The sequence below is a fragment of the Mustela lutreola genome, chromosome 15 (assembly GCF_030435805.1).
Source record: "Mustela lutreola isolate mMusLut2 chromosome 15, mMusLut2.pri, whole genome shotgun sequence".
Taxonomy (NCBI): domain Eukaryota; kingdom Metazoa; phylum Chordata; class Mammalia; order Carnivora; family Mustelidae; genus Mustela; species Mustela lutreola.
The window spans coordinates 29945581-29964803 of NC_081304.1; the positions used below are offsets into that span (position 1 = coordinate 29945581).

Here is a 19223-nt window from a genome sequence, read left to right on the forward strand (position 1 = left end):
ATCACTCACTGGCTCGAGCTCCTAAAGCTGATGAGTAAAGAAGAGAAACTTGAGCCAAAGGTAGGGTGCCATTCCTGCCAGGGATGCTCCACATGAGTAAGCTAGATCAAACGGGCTGGAGAAAGAAGACACTGCACAAAAAAACTCTCTCTTAAAGGATCAAAGGCCAGCGAGGGAGAGGTCGAGTGTAGAGGAAGATCAGGCAGCTACCTTCAGCTCCCTCCCAGTTACTGAGTAGCACATCTCCTCTCCCCAACAGTTGAACAATTAAAGGCTGCTTGGGAATACACAATACACTGGCCCACTTTTTAAGATTGGTGCTCCCCCCCCCCTATGTTTTTTTAGAGAGAGAAAGAGTGTGCATGCACACAAGCAGGGGGAGGGGTAGAGGGAGAGAGAGAATCTTAAGCAGGCTCCACACTCAGCATGGAGCCTGATGCAGGGCTCCATCTCATCACTCTGAGATCATGACCTGAGCTGAAATCAAGAGTTGGATGCTTAACTGACTGAACCACCCTGATGTCCCAAGATTGGTGCTCATTTTTAAATTCACATTTGTATAGTGTTCAGCCTCTGAGGTTAGTCTTACTACTGACATCTGCATTTTCTTTTTCTTTCTCTCTTTTTTTAATCATCTACATTTTAAAGATAAATAAACTGAGATTCAAGTCAGGCTGCCCATGTTCTTTCTAATACTTAGGGGCCAGGGTCCCCTCATTATTCAAAATCCAGATGCTGGGATCTTTCTAACACCTTCTGGATGATTCCAGAAGAAAGTCCAGCACTAATAATAAACCCCCAACACGTGTGCCTGTGGACCATACCGTGGTTTCCAAGGCACCATGTACTCACTAATCAGTACCCTGGTAAAGAAAAAGTTAGTCATGACACTTGTTAAAGATGGGAAGGCAGACTTTATTCAGGGGGTGGCTACTGGAATGGGGTTTTAGAGTAGGGGACAATCAATTCCACTGTGAATATAACCAGGTCAAGTGGGAATTCACAGCCAAGAGGTGGGTGGGAAATTAGGTTTCCTCAATAATTTCAGTAAGACTCCGGAGAGTCTTACGAAAGCAAAAGCCAAGGTTTTAAGACACCAGTGGTGGGGAATGAAGAACTTCATTTGCTTCTGAGAATGGGGGATTTTCCCTAAACTGACCAGCAGGATACTTGCTAAACTTGAACTTAACAGGTCAAGGCCAGAGCCTGAAGTCAGGGACTAGTCAGAAAGAAGATTCTAGGGGGCGGAGTCAAGTTTGGCAGAGGGAGAGTCTTTGTTTTCCCTGTGGCCTCATAGACAAGACTGTTCTCTGCTCACTCAAAATGCTCCTGTCAGGGGCCTCCTGTGCCAGCAGGTGTCTCTGTGGCCTGGGGCCCACCCTCAGGTCTTCCCCCTTCTCGATGCAGCCTTTCCCAAGTGCAGGGGACTGCACATCCACACGCCTGCCCCGGCATCCCCCCGACCATGATTCTCCATACCACTTATTAAAACATACTATGTGTTTTACTTCTACATTTTACTTCTAGTAAAGTATGTATGTCAGTCAGTATGCCGGCAAGAATGTCAGTCCCATGAGGCAGGGACTTGCATCTGTTCTGTTCAATGCTTTATCCCCAACATTTGGACCAGCATCTGGCACACAAGACGGGCTCATTCTTTGTTGAATAAATTGAATGCCCACATGAAGGTCTCCACAAATATCCTCAGATCTTGATTACCTACGTCAACAGGAAAGGATCATAATCCCAATAATGGATCATCCGTCCAACCAATTCACAATGTACCGCACCATGCATTATTTCAGTGTTAATACAGTAACACAGGGATTAGCTCAGATGGACCATAAAACATTTGCCTTCCATAACAATTCTATGGTGTTATGGGGTGTGGTGTCCCAGAAACATGGGGACAAAGAACGCTGTCTAGGATGCAGGGTTTGCTGCAGAAAAATTCACATGCATACAATAGCATCTTACACACACACACACACACACACACACACACACACACACGGGTCCCTGAGTCACAGAGAATAGATGTTATCACCCCTCTTCCACACATCCCATGCAGCACTTCCCAAGGGCACCTCATGCTGTTCCTCAAACTGCCCCCCAACACCCCTTTACCCCCTCCCCCACCCCCGCTTGTTCCCCGACAGGTCCTCCTTCCCTTGCCTGGAATGCTGTCCTTCCCCTAACCTGTGTGGACCCACTGCCTCCTCACCTTTCCCCTCTGTAATCTCTCACTCACCCTTCAAGTCTCAGCCGAAATACTGCCCCTGTAGGGAGAACTCGAGTCCCCTGGGGAGAGTTAATCACTTCCTCCTCCAATAATAGCATCCAATACAAACACAGTGATTATGTTACATTATAATTGCTAATTTGTTCCCAGTCAGTCCTTCTCCCCAGGAGACTGTGGGAGCCCCGGAGGGCAGAGACTTACTCTACACAGAACGGCATCCCTGGCCACTAAACACGTGTGCTGAAACAAGACAGGATGATGGGGGGAGGGGGCGGGGGAGGAGACACTACACTACAGGAATCCCAGATGCTGTAAACAAAGAAGGGAAACATCTTGGCCCAAACCGAGGTTTCCCATTCATCGTTTCCAGCCCGGGAGGCTATGCAAAACCTGCTTCAAAGGAACCTGATGGGTTTGAACAAACGTGCTGCTTAATAGAGGGCTGTCATTTAGGCTAGAGGAATGTCCCTTTGAGGGCAGAGGTTACCACAGGGGATCCTTTAAATGAGGAGTTTCTTCAGTGTTCTCCAAAGCAAGAGCTGCATGGGACAGGGAATTTGAACTCAGCCCAGCAGACTTTTGCACAAAGTAAGGCAGGTCTGATGAAAGGCTAATTAGATCAGTATCATTCTCTTCTTGTGTGTACATACTTTGCACTGGCTTTCACTGGCCCCAGGCAGCTGGATAGTGCCAGAAACCAGATCAGCAAAAACCTGTCAAGCCTCCAATCCAGATTAAGGGAGGAAAGGCAGAGAATCATAGCAACAGGCAAGGTTTTTGTTTTGTTGTTTGGCTTTTCGTTACAGCACCTCCAGTGTCTAGACCAGTCCGTGGCACATACCTAAAACCCTCCCCAAATATCTGTTGAATGAATGTATGCCTAGGAAACTCTACAAGATCACCGAGCAAGAAAACGAGATAGAAAAGACTTGATTGCACAGTGGTTAGAAGCAATTCTCTCATAAGCCACTAAGGGTTGGTCTAGTGGCTGAGTCTCCTAAGAGGCACACTCCTAGAACAGCAGATGGTGACCAAACTGCTATCCACAAAGTGTGGGTCCGATTAACTAGCGGCCTGTGGTCTAAGTGGAGTATGCACATTCCCATCTGGGCACAAAAGGACAACTGCCCGGCTTCTTCCCTTTCCACTATTTTCCATGTAGTATTCAGCCTCTGTCTCAAGAAATTTAGTGAATATTTAAAGAACATTTGCTACAAAAGGCACAAAATCATTAGAAAGCCTGGGGTGACCACATGGCCTAGTAATAGTCTGGGCCGGAGGTTGATCCGGGACCATTTTTAAGGGTTTAAAGATGCACACAATTTTTTGAGTGCCGCTAAAATGTTCCTTCAGATTGTTTTTGCATGAAAAATCTTTGCAGGTGGGCTATAACCATAATTTTAAAAGCTTGGCCATATGGGAAGGAAGCTAACATTTATCTGGTGCCAATCATATGCCAGAAGGCAGAAACTAGACACTTGTGGTTTATTATTCAATCCTTATTACTGCAGTATGAGGGAAGTGCTATACCCCTTTTGCAGACAGGAACTGAGGCTCAGAGGTAATCCGTAACTTGCCTAAACTCACCCAATCTGTCACAGGCTGGCTGATGATTCCACGCCAACTCAACACACAGCTCACACATGGGGTTCAGAAAACACTCGTGATTTTAAGAGAACCAAATCCTCTTGATCAATACACTTTTCCTGACTTTTTCAGTAACGGGCACATCTGATTGGGCGTACTGAGTTTGGCCTGGCACAGAATGGTAAGAAGACCTGTGACCGCTCCAAGGAGATGAGGTAAGCCTCCAAAGCCTATTTTTCCAGGGCCTCCATAAGCCTAGCCAGTCTGTGTCGGCTGAAACCATCTGACTGCCGTGAAAGCCTGAGTGATAACGAGCTGTGTAGGAGAAGGAGAGTGTTCTGTTGTGTTGAACAGGGCCTTGATGAGAAGAGCTTAGCTCCCCTTGCGAAGTGGCTAGAGTGCACAGTGGCACTGTTTCTTGGAAAAAATAACATCACCAATACATCACAGGGATGTAGGTGGGAATGGCACTGGACGCAAGAACATGTTGGCACTCTCCGTTTAAAATAGCAAAAACAGCAGAAAGACATGAACACAGTCATTCTAACCTTGTTAAACTAAAAACATTCCTTGGGCCCTCTTGGGAAACTTTGTTTGACAACGAGGGAGCGGAACCAGCTTCTGTGTGGTCAGTTTCCTTTGGAGACACTCCTATTCTACTCTTCCTCTAAATGACATAATTTAAAGACACCCAGTAAAAATGTGGAGGTTTGGAGTAAGTTTTATTTTTAAGAGGTCTTCCTTTGGGTAGACCCATCAGCAAACCTTTAATCAGGAATTGCACTCGTGAGAATGAAAATGGACTCCAGGCTTCCTGGATTCCATCCAGTTCTGCCACTTAGCTTGGATGAGGAAACTCATTCGTCTGTGTTTGTTTCCTCATCTGTAAAATGGGGATAATAAAATTGTCTACCCGTTAAGAATTTTTTTAACGGTTCAGTGAGATAATCCGTGCAAACTAGCACAGTTCCCAATACATGGGAAGCCCTTAGTTGGTGCCAATCATATGCCAGAAGGCAGAAACTAGACACTTGTTATTATTACCTTTAGGTCCCAATCATAAATTTGGACAAAGCTATGCACTGGTGTCACCGCAGTAGTTTATAATAAAAACTGGAAACAATCTAAAAATCCAAAATTAAGTGAATGATTAAGCAAAATAGGCTGCATATCTCCAGTCCAGAAAAAAAAGGTGGAGCCACTGAACATTCTGGCTACAGAAACTGTATAATATGTTGTAAATGTTTATGAAATAAGTGTGAGGGGAAGCAGAACACAAAAATCACGTATGTGGCTTATTTATAAGAAATACATGAAAATGCATTAGGATGAATGAACTGGGTGATTTACAGTTTTTCTGTGCTCGGGCGCCTGAGTGGCTCAGTGGGTTGAGCCTCTGCTTTCAGCTCAGGTCTTAATCCCAGGGTCCTAGGATTGAGCCTGGGGCTCTCTGCTTGGCAGGGGGCCTGCTTTCCCCCTCTCTGCCTTCCTCTGCTTACTTGTGCTCTCTGTCAAATAAATAAATAAAATCTTTTCAAAAAAACATTTTTTCTGTGCTCTATTTTCCCAAGTGTTATATATATTTTCAAAGTAAAACTATACAAAATATTTAAATGTTGTATTAAAGTTGCTGCTTTTTGAGTGTAATCCATACTAAGGCTCAGGGGTTGCAGAACTGAGTGTTATTTTTATTTTATTAATATGTTCAGAAAAAGAGGACCCAAGGGAAGTAGGGTAGGTAAAGTAATTTTCCAGGCTTATAAATCTTCCACAGTTCCTTCTCTGGAAGCTTCAATAAACAAGGCTGGCTTTTTTCCTCATTTAGGATACACTATCTAATATTTCCATGACAATTACTTATCAGCTTGCCTGTGGTTGCTATGAACTGCTAGCTGACCCTTGGTCAGGGAAGCCAGTAAGGCCAAGGAAGCTAGAAGTAGGCTCCTGGCAGGCAGTTAGAGCCTGCTACAGTGCTCATGATAGAGGAGAGGTGCTCGGTCCAAACCACTTCGTTGTCAGTCTGTCTCCTCCGACCCACCCTCTCTCTCTCCTTTGGCTCAAGGCTCTCTTCCGGTGAGCCCAGTGCTGTGCCACAAGCTGAGGACAGAGGTAAAGATTCAGCTCTTGCTTTGAAAGAGGTCAGCCCTGGGAGCAGAGAAGCAAACTCAATCCCCAGGCAACGTGACCGGCCACATTAGCAGTGCTGGAGTCAAAGGGGAGGGCATCTGATGGAGGTTGGGAATGAGGCAATGTTTGCCACATTAGGAGAAAGGCTGGCAAAGGGCATCCAGGCTGTGTCTTGTGTGGCCTGGAGGGACGGTGAGTAGTCAGCACAGGAAGACACCAGGTGGCTGGCCTGAGTCGTGGAGGCTGAGTCTGTGGACGTTTGAAAGCAGAAAAGAGCCATGCGTCAACTATTCGGGGATGAAAATGCTGGTTGTAGTGCGGCGACTGTGCTTGTTCGAGGGGTGTACCCAGTGGTGGGATATGGCGGAGGTGGCTTTAGCAGCCTGAGGGCTGTTCACCAGGGCTTTGTAGGGCCTTGTGGGGGGAAGGGGTAGGGGGAGCAAGCAGGTCAGGGTCTTGTGACTGAGGCAGAGGCGACAGCTCTGGCCAACTGCTTGGATTTGAGTGTGACACAAATCAAGGATCGGTGGGAGGCTCTGGCCATGGCCTGAACTAAGAGAGGGAACTTGAGAAAAATAGGCTTGGTGGTGGGGAAAGAAGGAAAGACCGTGAACTCCATTCCGTCTGGGACAGGTGGGGCGGAATGTGCTGAGGGGCATCTGGGCAGTTGATGAGAGGTCTGGTCTTTTGAAAACAGTTTTAGGAGGGGGAAAAAAAAAAGGAAATAGTTTTAGGCTGAAGTTATTGATCAGGAAGGTGAGAGCACAGGGCAGATGCTCTAGAAATAGGGGAGGTTACCCTGGTGGACCAGAGGACAGAATTATAGGGAATAATAATGCTTTAAGACACTCCATCTTCAAAACTGGGTTTGATGGAGGGTTGTCTGAGGGTTTACCGAGGCTCTAAACTGACGTCCATGCTGAATGAATTTTCAGTTCAAGTTGGATTGGTTTGTTATTGCTGACTTTGAAAATACAGTGGTGTATATGGTGACTTGCATTCCTGTCCCCGCTCCCTGACCCTGGAGGAAGGCAGACCTCTCTGAATCTGCTTCCTGCACTGTAGAAGAGGGGAGGAAGACATCAAGCATTCACCTTGTTTGCCCTATGACGTGTGTCTGGTTGCCAATATAAAACTGTATAACCTCAGCCCTGCAGTCTACTCTGTAAACTAAAGCAAAAGGCTTCTCTTGGTAATGATACATCATTTAGGTTATAATCTTTAGGCCCCAACTAACATATTTTAAACCGAAAAAAAGCTGATTTTAATGTCTGAGCTGGCTCTGGCATTTCAATTATTAAAATATGGACTAGAAAAATAAAACAAAATAAAATATGGACTAGAAAGTTCTAGATGACAGGGCACATTTGTTTTTCTATCCTGATTTCTCAAAAAAAAAGAAAAAAGGCTAGTATACAAATTACAATGCTGGATGAGCTCAAGCTCTCAAAACTGCATTCTCATCTTCACAGTCATCTAATTTAGAGACAGTGGAACAAATCCAAGTAACAATTTTATTCTAGTCTACAGCACAATTTTTTACATACATTTTGGTGGTTTCGACAGTGTTACTTTTGAGCAGACTTTAAATGAATCCACAAAAGTTAATATATTAAAAACAGAATATACACAAAATAACAGGCATCAGGATGTTCAGAATCATGCAGATATAGGGGTGGTCTGGTTGGTGTTATCACTGGGCACCTTGCCTATTTAAGAATTTACCAGCAAATACCATTTCTTCTGTTCTTTATTCCCATGTAATTCACCCAAATCAGAGAGTTCTAAATATGCACACCCAAAATAAACCCTCTTTTCAAGCCACATCAGTACAAAATTTCAATAATAAGCCTAAATGTGTCGTCAAGCCAATTCTTTCACTGATCAAACCCAAATCTAGCAAACAGTTGGTATCCGCACGGATCAAAAGGCAAGGTTATTTCATTTATTAAAACACCAACAGGAGAGTAATAAACAATGCAGCTCATGTTAATCTTAATATAAGACACTGAAGGCAAACCAAAAAATAATATATTAAATATCACTCCACTGAGCCAGGATAAAACCCATGAACTACAGATGCATGAGTTTCTATCTGTCAAACAATGCTTTAAATATTCTTCTATGGAAAAGAAAAAACTATTATCAGGAGATACAGGGGTAAGATAAGAATGTGAATTTGTGCATCTAATTCCACAATTGAAAACAAGCATCAAACGGATAATATTAAGCTAAGTGACAATGATTTAACCGACGGGCACCAAACAGGCAATACCACTACTCAGTGTAATTCACAACACTCTCCAGGAGTCTTCAGTGGATGATCACTCCAGTAATACCATCAGAATACAGATGTGAATACTCATCCACTGCTGAAAGAGATCCTGAAGAAAACATGGCAAAGGCATAGAGAAAAAGTTGAATCTTTTGAAAAAGTTAATGATATCAAAATACTTTTCCATCAGTGGTAAACCAAACTAGGTCAAGTATATGGCCCAAAGCAGCATGGAATTCAGAGTCAGAGGTTGGCAGAAAAGTTTGGAAAACTGCAATTTTTAAAAATTGGCAATTTCTCTATGCTTAATAAAACTATCAGAAGAGGTATTATGTTTGTTCGTTTGTGGAATGTTGACAGCTTGCTGCAAAAATTCATGTGAATGAGGAACCGCAGAGATGCGCTTCAATGAAATAGTCTTTAAAAATTTACAAAAAATGAAATTTTCTATTAAAAAATAACCATGTTATGCCAAGATGAAACATGGTAAAAGTAGTGTAAGTTCTGTCCATGATTCTTCACACAGCTAATGGGAAAGTGATAGAAACAATTTTCTTTTATAAAGGAAGCTTTGTCGTAGCACTGACTTTTATAGCCTGACCTAGTAATTTAGAAAAATCATGTAGTAAAGTCTGTAAAATTAAAATACAAAATTCTGTTTGTAAACATCGGTTGGCCAAGTCTATCCAGAGTCCTTCATGATAGTGGAATAGAATGAATAATTAATTCACTACCTTATTTATCTGCTGTGAGGGGGAATATTCCAGAACACAGCTTTTATACTTTCACAGTAATTATATTCAAAAGATATAAAGAAAGTCAGTGCTGTTGTCTTCTTCTTTTTTTTTTTTCCTCTGTGCAACTTTCAGCTCTTACCCCACTCCCTAAGTGCCATAATTGAAATAATACTGGTTTCGAGACCTAGTACAGACTGGTCATAAATGTCGCATGAAGTCTGTTGGACTTCGATAAAGGTATTTCCAAATGGCATAGTAATGCACTGCAGCTGCCGTGGCCACAAACAGGTGCCAGATGGCATGGGCAAATGGAATGATGCCATCACTCTTGAAGAACACAACTCCCAGGCAATAAATTAAGCCCCCACAGGCAAGTTCATGAAGTCCATCAGTGTTATTCTGTCAACAGAGGAAAAAAAGAGGTTTTGATGTTACTCTCGAGGTGACAAACTAAAGAGATCATTGCAATTCCCCCGAAACCTGCTGATCTTCTAGACAATGAGCCGCACAGACAGCATCCTGATCGCTAAACATGAACTAAAAAGTCCCTCATCTGTCAACCTGGATTACCCTTAGGGGTTGGCCGTCTTGAGCGGGGTGAGCAGTTGGGCTACAGGCCCCAGAGTAGAAGCAGCACACTCTGCTCATCTACCTACGCCATGCTGAAGCTGCCTGCGGTCACATTCAGACACAGGAGTTCAGTTTAAGAAAGCACATCTTTGGTTTTCGTCTTCTCCTTTAAGAGCTTTCTTCCCTTCTGAGTCGCGCCCACACCATCGCATTTCTAATTGACATCTTCAACAGGGTTTTCTGACCGGGTTTTCACTTCCCTTCTCCTCCTCAGACTCTGTACTACACTGATTGCTTTTCTGATACTTCCCCTGCTTGTGTGAGCTTAGAGCTCCCTTATGGCTGACAGGGACAAATCACAGCTCCAAGTGACCTCGGAGAGCAGACAGCACGCAAGGATAACATACTTCTTGACCTTCTAGATGTTGCTAGGCCTTTTTGTCTGTGAGCCTAGGCGTTTCTTAGCTCAGGAGGAAGTTCACAGTCACATGTGCTTTAACACAAAAAAGAGAATTTTTAGGCTGTTTTTGGTTTTCCAAGACCCAGGCCCAGATTCAAAATTAAACTGGGATGTATGAATGAGGGGAAAGGAACAGAGAGGCAGGGCTTAGGAGGCTGATGAACAATTCAGTCCCCTGGATTCCTGAGGACTAGGAATAGAAAGGTCTCAGGTTCTGCAGGGTGGTGAAAAGCTAAGCCAGACTGTGGCAAGCCCTGGAAGGGGATGGGTGTGTGGGTGTCCCAGAGGCCTGGGCACCAGCAACTGCAAGCTCGTGAGCCCTGGAGCCTTAGACTTTGGCCAGGTCCAGCAGGGAGCATGGGAAAGCCCTTATGCAGCCACCAACTCGAATGGGCCCCCATGCACCTAGACAGTGGCAGCAGTGGACAACCACGAGCTAAGAACCAGGCGTGAGGATGTAGAGCCACAGGTAGGGATCAGTCCTTTCTTCAAAGTTCACGTAAGCCCCCACTGTTTTTGTAAGCTCAAAAGATGGGGAAGGAGCCAACCCAAATCAACTGATAAGAGGTTTCTCCTTAATTTTTATAAGATGTAAAGTTAGCCAGATTGATTTTGGTCAAAAACAAAAAACCCACAAATACTACACATTTATTATTTCTTAAAGGTTACAAAGCAACTGATATCTATTAATTAAAATTTTTCTAGTTCTTCATCAGATTCTCAAAGGGGCATATAATTCCCAAACAGTAAAAAGTCACTCATCTAACATAACAAAACCTCCTTATTTTAGAGATGAAGACAGTGGAACCAGAGGAATGAAGTAACCTGAACAAAGCCATAGAGCTGGTTACTGCCCAAAAGATAACACTTTTTTTTCTTTCCACTAAAATAGTAAGCAAGAGACCAATGCATGTATAGAGGTTGGTTCTGACAAACATTCTGTTAACAGTTCCTTATGACACCATATTTAACTTGTCAACTTTCACAGAACCAGAACATAATTAATCCTAGAACAAAACCTGTTTTCTTCATTACCTGTGTCATTACACTGTTACTCTACCCCAATAACTGTCCGAAGTGTACCCATATATTTATTCATTTAATCTTCACAACCCTAAATTAGGCTCTGTTAGTATCCTAACTTTACAGATGAAAAAACTTAAGCAGAGAAGATCACATGATTTGTTCAAGGCCACATAGTGTTTAGTGTCAGAATCAGGATTTGAACCAAGGTGGTCTGGTTCCTGAACTTATATTCTCTTTCTGGGGGGTGGGGTGGAAGAAATGGGTCATTTTTTAAATTGATGATTAATTTACAGAGTGTAATGCATAAATATTAAGTGAATATCATGGACCTTGATAAATGCATACACCTATTTAACCCATACCCGGACCAAGAGAGACAATTACCCCAATACCCCCTCCCAGTTCTGTGCAGTCTCTTCCACCAAGGCAACCATTGTTCTTATTGCTACAATTACCACAGACTAAGTCTGTTTTAGAATGTCACATAAATGAAATCATACTGTAACACCTACTTTTGTGTCTGGCTTCTTTTTTTGCTCAATATAATATTTCTGAGATTCCTACATGTCTTATCTATGTCAATCATTCCTTTTTATTACTTAGCATTCCCTCAATTTATTTGAAATTTGTTCATCAGTTCTTTCCATCTGGGGCTTATGGAGGTCTTTTTGTAGACAGAGGTTTTCATTTCTGTTGGGTAGTACCTGTTGAGTCATAAATTTATGTTTAACTTTATAATGACTAAACAGTTTTCCAAAATAGTTATACCATATTATACTACCCCCAACAATGAGTTGGGGTTCCTGTTATCTCACATCTTTGACAGATTTGGTGCTGTCTTTTTAATTTTAATAATTCTCCAGGGTGTATTCTGGTAGCACATTGAGGTTTTAATTTTCATTTCCTGATGACTAATGACGTTGTACCTTTCTTTGTGAAGTGTCTGTTCAAGTGTTTTACCCATTTTTATAGGATTGGCTCTTTATTATTCTTTTGGAGTATCTTATATATTCCACATACATGTCCTTTGTCAGATACATATAGAAAAAATATTTTCTCCCAGTTTCTAGCGTGTCTGTGCATTTTCAAGTTCATTGATCTTTTTTTCTACAGGATCCAGTTGTTATTAACCTCTCCAAAAAGTTTTTTTCTTAATATATATAATGTTTTCAAATCTAGAATTTCCACTCAGTTCTTTTTTTGTAGTTCCATTTCTTTTCTGAGATTCTTCATTTGTTCACTCATTATGTTTAAAAAGCCTCACATGCTAATTTCAACATCTCTGTCATCTTTGGATCTGTTTTTACTGATTTGTTTTTCCTTAGGTGTGTGGTATCACATTTTCTTGCTTATCTAGTAATATTTGTTTGGATAAATGGATGCCAAGGTGTTAGAGTATAGATTTTATTGTCTTCCTTTCAGTAATGTTGAGTTTTGTTCTGGTAGGCAGTTTATGTACAGAGGACCAATTTTAATCCTTTCCAAGTCTGTTTCTTGGCTTTGTTATGGCAGTTCCAGGGCAGTCCTCACTCTAGAGCTAGAGTAGTTCTCATAAGGTGTGGAGGTTGACTTGCTAGGTTCAGGTGAACACCAGAGTTGTTCAGCATGGTCTTTCCACTATGGCTGGCTGGCCTCTGATCTCTTCCAGCACCAGACACCTCCAGATTCTCTACTATCTCCTAGCTGTCCAAGAGCCACTCTCGGCCAGGGCATGCAGAGTCTTGCCCTGCACAGATTCAGTGTAATATTTAGGCAAGGATTCAGAGAAACCCCTTTGTAGACTTCTGGAGACACTTCTTTGTGAAGCTCCCCTTTCTCCAGAATCCCACCCCCAAACTGAAGCAGGCTCAGTAGCTAAAATACTGATTTCTGTTTCCTCCACCCTGTGTGCTGCTCTCTGGCTGGCTTACTTTTGTCACAGTTTGGAAAGTGTCCCCAGGGAGAAAATGGACAAATTTGAAGCTCATCTTTTGGTTTCTATTCCCTCAAGGAACAGTCTTGTGTCTGTGGTCCAATGCGAAAAGACAGTTGTTTCAAATACCTTGCCAGTTATTCATCATTCTTTAGGGAGAAGAGTCTCTGATAGCCCAATATTCTGACCAGAATCAAAGCTCTGAGTGTCCAGTCATACTGTTTGTTAGTTCAGATGGCTTATGAGGTTCTTTTTGATCTGGTCTCTGTCTAGCTCTCCAGCTTTATTACAAGACTTACGCTATTTGCATAATTACCCACCTCGTGCATAGAGGCACACTCAAACAGGTACACACATTCGTGTTCCAAACAATGAACTATTTTCAGTTCTTCAAAGGTGCTAGTGCTTTCCCCCTCTCCAGGGCCTCTTTCATGCCATATTCTTTCCTATCCGACTTGCATCATCCTTATTATCCCTAGGCTCTTTCTTGTCTTTATGAATCAGTGTGAACATCATTTCCTTTGGTGCTTGGGCCATGTGTTCCCATAGCAGCCTACGCTTTTCCCAAAGACATTATAAAACTTTATGGTAGTTTCTTATTTAAAATGAATTGTAGGTTCCTGCTCGGTAAAAGTTCTATGGCGGGGAGAGGGGGGAAATGTGAGGATTATCCTGTTTGACTATCATAAACGTTAGTCACCGACCATGTACAACTTGTGAAAATGCCAAGATTTAGGCTAGTAAAAATACTGGATAAACCTGCTCTTATGATACCCCAAGGGAATTTATTTGATGTTCTACTCTAATGATTAGTAACCTACACACACAAATCTTGCTTATGTTGCTTTGGGTGTCCTGAATTGCCCTCTAACTATATGGCCTTTAAGGCAAATTTTCTTGTTTCCATCACTCACCTCCTTCCTTTCACTATTCCCTGTTGCCTTTATCAACTAAACTATATTTATTTTTGGTGCTAGGTAATTATTAAAGCTACCATAAAGCTCTTACCTTAAAGAAACATATTTTGACACATTCTCATAAGACCTAGCCTCTGAAAAAAACAAACAAGCTTTAACTTCTAAACCTTTTACAGGTATTTTTGTGACCAGGGTAGGGACTATATACATTCTTAGCTCACAGGCACAGGGATGAAATTATAGATACAATTCTTCTGACCTTTGTAGACTGAGAAAAGAATTCAAACTAGACACATTATGAGTTCCTTAATTAACACAGTGGCTAATGCAAAAAATAAAAAAAAAAATGCAGAGCCTAAGACACTGAAGCTAATGGCCCTACATAAGCTAATGGCACAAAGTAACCAGTTGGATGGGATCACAAGGCAATAATGATATGCTTTTCTTTCAGACTGACTGATAGATACACATAGATTTCTCAACAGCAATTCAATCTGAAAGGGAGTTCAAAACATACATACTGACTGCCTACTGTAGGTAATGTTACATCTCCACCCATGAAGTCCTCAAAAGAAATTTTCAAGCAAAGTTTAAAAAAAAAATAAAAGGCACTTCTCTGAGAAAAAGAAATAAGATATATATGACTTAAAAGCAAGTGAAAGAAAAGAGTGAAGACTTTTGGGAAAGACTAAATAAAACGTTGACACACTGACCTCTTGTGGTCCTTCTAATTCTCAAGATTAAAGAAGTCAAGAATTCATAGTTGATTGTTTTTCATTATAAGACATCAAAAAATTTACCCTCCTTCATGGATTTACGGTTAAGACACTAAACAATTCAGGCAAAAATGCCTATCAGACGGTGACCTCATACCTCTTTGGGAGAAGGGTGGGGTGAACAGAATGGCTATCCAAAAGCAACACATACTATCAAACACACTTTAGTATAGAACTTCTCCAAATTACAACCAGGAGCTAGTATAGATTGCAGGCACTTTGTTATTTATATACTTTTTCTTTGGAGTTAATGGTGATGTCATAACTTCAGAAAGAAAAACTACATATCATATCTATGCACAAATGAAGAGTTTCCTCAATTTAAAAGGAAATAAGGTAAAATAGTTAAAATTATGAAGCCATTTCTTACCATTGATGTCACCACCAAAGCTGGAGAAAACCCCATTGTGAGATAGAAGAAGAGCTCAACCACCTTATACCTGCAGGACAGAAAGGCAGTTATTTGCATCTATCCCTACAGTACTTAGACTATTTCCATACCAGCTTGCCCCCCCCACCTTTTTTTTAAAAAGAAATGCAAACTCTCCAACTATTCCAATGAATATATATTCCCAGTAGGAGACCATTAGGCCTCTAATTAAAATACTGTAGTTGAGTCACAATTAACTAGCATTTCTTACAGAACTGAAATGGCATCAGATGCCACATGTGACTTGGAAAATGTTTGCTACCAAAAGTGTTACTACTGCATCCAATTCCCATGCATTTTTCCCCTTCCTGGTCCCAGAGTGTTTGTCCTTATCACCACTCCAATCCACAGCTACAAGAAACTGAAATTATGAAGATGGACAGGGATGCTGCATGGGGCCAGGTTCATCAGTAGCAAAGGGATGGTAGCCCGCAGGAATGAAGGGCATGTAGTTTTGTTTGTCTCTTTATTTTGCATCTGCACAAACTCCGACTTGTAAGGCTCATCGTTTTAGGCTACAAAATGTCTGAAAATGCTAAGAAATACACTATACTAAAATTCAGCTTACATTTCTGCCTAATCATAGGTTCTAAGTTCCTTGGAGGCGGGGGCCAAGTTTTATTTATGTTCAGATCTACAGAGCCTAGCATAGTACCTGGCATGAGTCAGGCACTCCCTAATATCTGTCCAACCCAAATGGCCAAGGGCCAATCACATCTCATTCTCTGTGTTTTCTACTCCAGAGTCCACTCTGAAGTAATCTCATCAGGGAACGGGGAAGAATAAGTTTGTGGGATTGGTGTAAAAGAAGCCCTTAAAAGGAGAAAAGATAGCTGTTTTACTTTACTTTCTGTTCTATCCAAGGGTACAAGTTAGGGGTTTGAGCCCAAGAAGCAAACTGTTCCCTCGGATTTATATATATACTATAAGACACCACTCAGAATAGCTAATTGTGGTCAAAATACATTGAAGTGAATTTCAAAGTCAGAAGTTACTGAAAACTGCCATTTTCCTCTGAAAAGAGGAAACAATTTAATACTTTGTGATAAATCCAAATTATGTTCAAATCTTAGAGCCATTCTGCCAATGACAGTAGAAAAACTAATAAACTGTACTCAAGGACAATGATTTCATGCTTGTGAGTTTTTCAAATTCAGGCATGTGAAATAATGAAAAGAGCCATGGTTTAAGAACTAGGACACTTGGGTCCTAATTCTAGATGAATCACTAATTTGCTGCACATCCTAAATGCTCTCATTTTTTTTTTTAAGCATGGAGCTGGAATAGATGACTTTGAAGGTCTCCTCTAGAGCCGTGATGCTAAATTTCAATAAGCTTTCCTTTTTATATTGCTTAATACTTATGACTATGAACTATAAATAATGGGTTAAAAAATGTGCCCCATGGTTAGGATATTAAGAGTTTGGACGCTCTTCCAAATATCCCCTTTCTCAGAGAATCCTAGTTTGGGACGTCTTCCGGTTTGCTACTTAAATAAATGTTGTTCTAGAACTATCATTGTCTTCAGTCCTCACTGAAAGCTTGAAAAGTAGTTTTTTTTCTCATGTGATAAGTATGAATCATGGAGGATAAGGCTAGTTTGCTGATAAGGGCCGTTGCCTGAGGATGTCAAGTAATATCCAACTGACTAAAATGGCAGTCCGTCTGTCCCTCAAATGCATCCTATCACACATGTGCCATTCAGCTCTTCCCACAGCAATCTGTCTACCAGTAATGAACGCCAAATGGTTTCAAAGACTTGTTAAAAGCAATATATATTCTATTTATGTATTTCTACTATTTTGAAGTGCAAGTGTAAAACAAATGGTGTTACAATGTCGATAAAATTTAGGTAGTCAATTTTAAAACTATCAAATGTAAATTATTTTTTCTTACTTTTCATGGTAGAGAAATACATAAATGGTTCCTCCAGCTGCCATGAGCCAGATAAACCAACGCATATGAGATGCCAGGGGTCCAAGTTCACGGAGATTTAACCTAAAAAATGTAAACATGACAACAAAGAACAGAAGTGATAAATGAAGGGAATTCACAGGGCCTTTGTTTTCCTCTAGGCTTGAAAACTGGGGAAGCAAGTGCTAACATAAAACCAGGATAATGAGGCATTCTACATGCCATGGAGGTATTTAGGCAATTTGGGTAAAATTAATAATTCAAAGATAAAATTGTCAGTTGACCTTTAAGACTTAGAATTAGTTCCAACATCGTTTAAAAATAGAACAAGCTAAAAGGAGATATGCAGAAGTGAGTCCCACCACACCTGTGATGCCCGACTTTCCTTATTAGGCAGCTGCTGTCAAATCAGCTTAATTCTGATAATATATTTGGGAGCAGAGTGCTTACAAAGCTTAATGAAAACCCTGAACAGAATCCTCAACCAGGATCACATATCCACAGCAGATACCTAATACACAGACCAAGTATCTCCATTACCAGTATCTCTGCCAAGGGAGAACATGAGAAGAATTAGCTTAACATATGTTATGAAAGACATTTTGTCAGAATTTAACCGTGGGCTCTTGTAAAGCTTGAATTTTAAGATGCTGTGAATTCATCTGTACTCATTTCATACTAAGAATAGCTATGAGAGGGGTGCCCAGGTGGCTCAATGGGTTAAGCTTCTGCTTTTGGCCCAGGTCATGATCTCAGGGTCCCAGGATGGAGCCCTGCATCCGGCTCTCTGCTCAGCAGGGAGCCTGTCCCCCCCCCCCCTCTCTGCCTGCCTCTCTGCCTACTTCTGACCTCTCTCTCTCTGTGTCAAATAAATAAATAAAATCTTAAAAAAAAAAAAAAGTTATCAGAAAACACCCAAATGTTATTCTGATTGACTATGACTATAAAATTATTATTTCTAAACAGAAAAGGTACCACCTACCTATTGAAAACTACATGTGAACAGGTTGTTTACCGTAGTATTTGATTCCTGAGCTTTTAAAAATTTTATTTCCTTATTTTAAGTCAGGGAATACTTTCCAAAAGCCTGTTAAGTGTTCTTTCTCCAATAGGATGCACTGCTGTAATTTAATGACAAGTATTTTTTACTCCGAAAGATAATTAGTTTTCTTTTTAATGATGGATGCTGTGTAAGTCAGAATGTAGAGGCCTGCTGTTTCTAGTGACTACTGCAGTTGATGGCACAAAATGAATTTCTGAGGGTTTATAACCGACCATGTTTTAATAGAGGGACTCTAACGTTCCTTTAATCGGAGGTTTCCAGGCAACAAAAGATTCTACATCATCTCTACCAAAAGGGCAAAAAGAGCAAAAATTGAACAGAATACTAAGTATTTTATTTTTTAGTATTTCAGTTTTATTTTTTTAAGTAATCTCTACAGCCAACATAGGGCTCAAATTCATGATCCCGAGATCAAGAGTTGCAGGCTCCACCCACTGAGCCAGAATACTAGGTGTTTTAAATAGCTAACTAATTAGTTTTCTTACTCATACAGCTACAGAAATGAGAAACACACTCCATATATAGTAGCTACTATGCTGTGAAGCGAACTGTAGATCAAAGTGAGCTTGTTTTCCTATACGTATTTATAGCATTTCCACTTGAATGAGTAGATGTCCAAGTATTGTGAGCAGCAGCCGTATACAGAAAGAACATGGAAGCCAAAGGTGACATATTTCAAAAGTGAGTGTGGCTACCTACACACAAGTTCCTGGCACTTTGTCTTAAACAATCCAATACCAGATATATATTCTGAACAGCAGTGACATTCTTCCCTTAAAATCTGCAATCTGACCCAAGTCAAAAAACAAAAAAACATGTATTCACGTGTGTTGGAGGGACAGGGGTAAGGTATATGCATGGGGCAGGGACAGGAGGAAGGGAAGGAAAGAAAGACAGAAATTCTACTACTAGAATTTCTATTATCTTCAAAAATAGAAAGATAGTATCTTACCATGGAGCGTAAGAAGCAGCAATGAAGAAATAAATAACCATTCTATCACACATGTGAAAACAGTGCTCCACTGTCCTATTGGGAGGGAAAAACAAGTTAGGCAAAGTTTTCAGAAAACTTTCAGACTGGCAGCATAGTTTATCACTCCACCATGTTGTAATTTCCATTCCTATTCTAGTTTCTTGGGGAAGTTATAACTTGGCTTTCAAAGTCACACAGCTATTTTTTTAAAATT

General features: G+C 41.1%; 1 protein-coding gene across 2 annotated transcripts in view; it reads right to left on the reverse strand.

The window, feature by feature from the left end:
* The window catches only part of MMD (monocyte to macrophage differentiation associated), a 64340-nt gene that overhangs the window by 30055 nt on the left and 15062 nt on the right, over nt 1-19223 (reverse strand). Inside the window, exons 4-7 of one of the 2 annotated variants that reach the window (XM_059148499.1) lie at nt 18989-19063; nt 16956-17057; nt 15000-15069; nt 7457-9367 (exon numbers count right to left, since the gene is read on the reverse strand). In XM_059148499.1, the coding sequence (XP_059004482.1) occupies nt 9167-9367; nt 15000-15069; nt 16956-17057; nt 18989-19063 (448 nt within the window). In that variant the 3' untranslated portion in view covers nt 7457-9166. Of the gene's footprint in view, nt 1-7456; nt 9368-14999; nt 15070-16955; nt 17058-18988; nt 19064-19223 lie in introns of those variants that run through there. The other variant, XM_059148498.1, reaches the window with a different exon arrangement.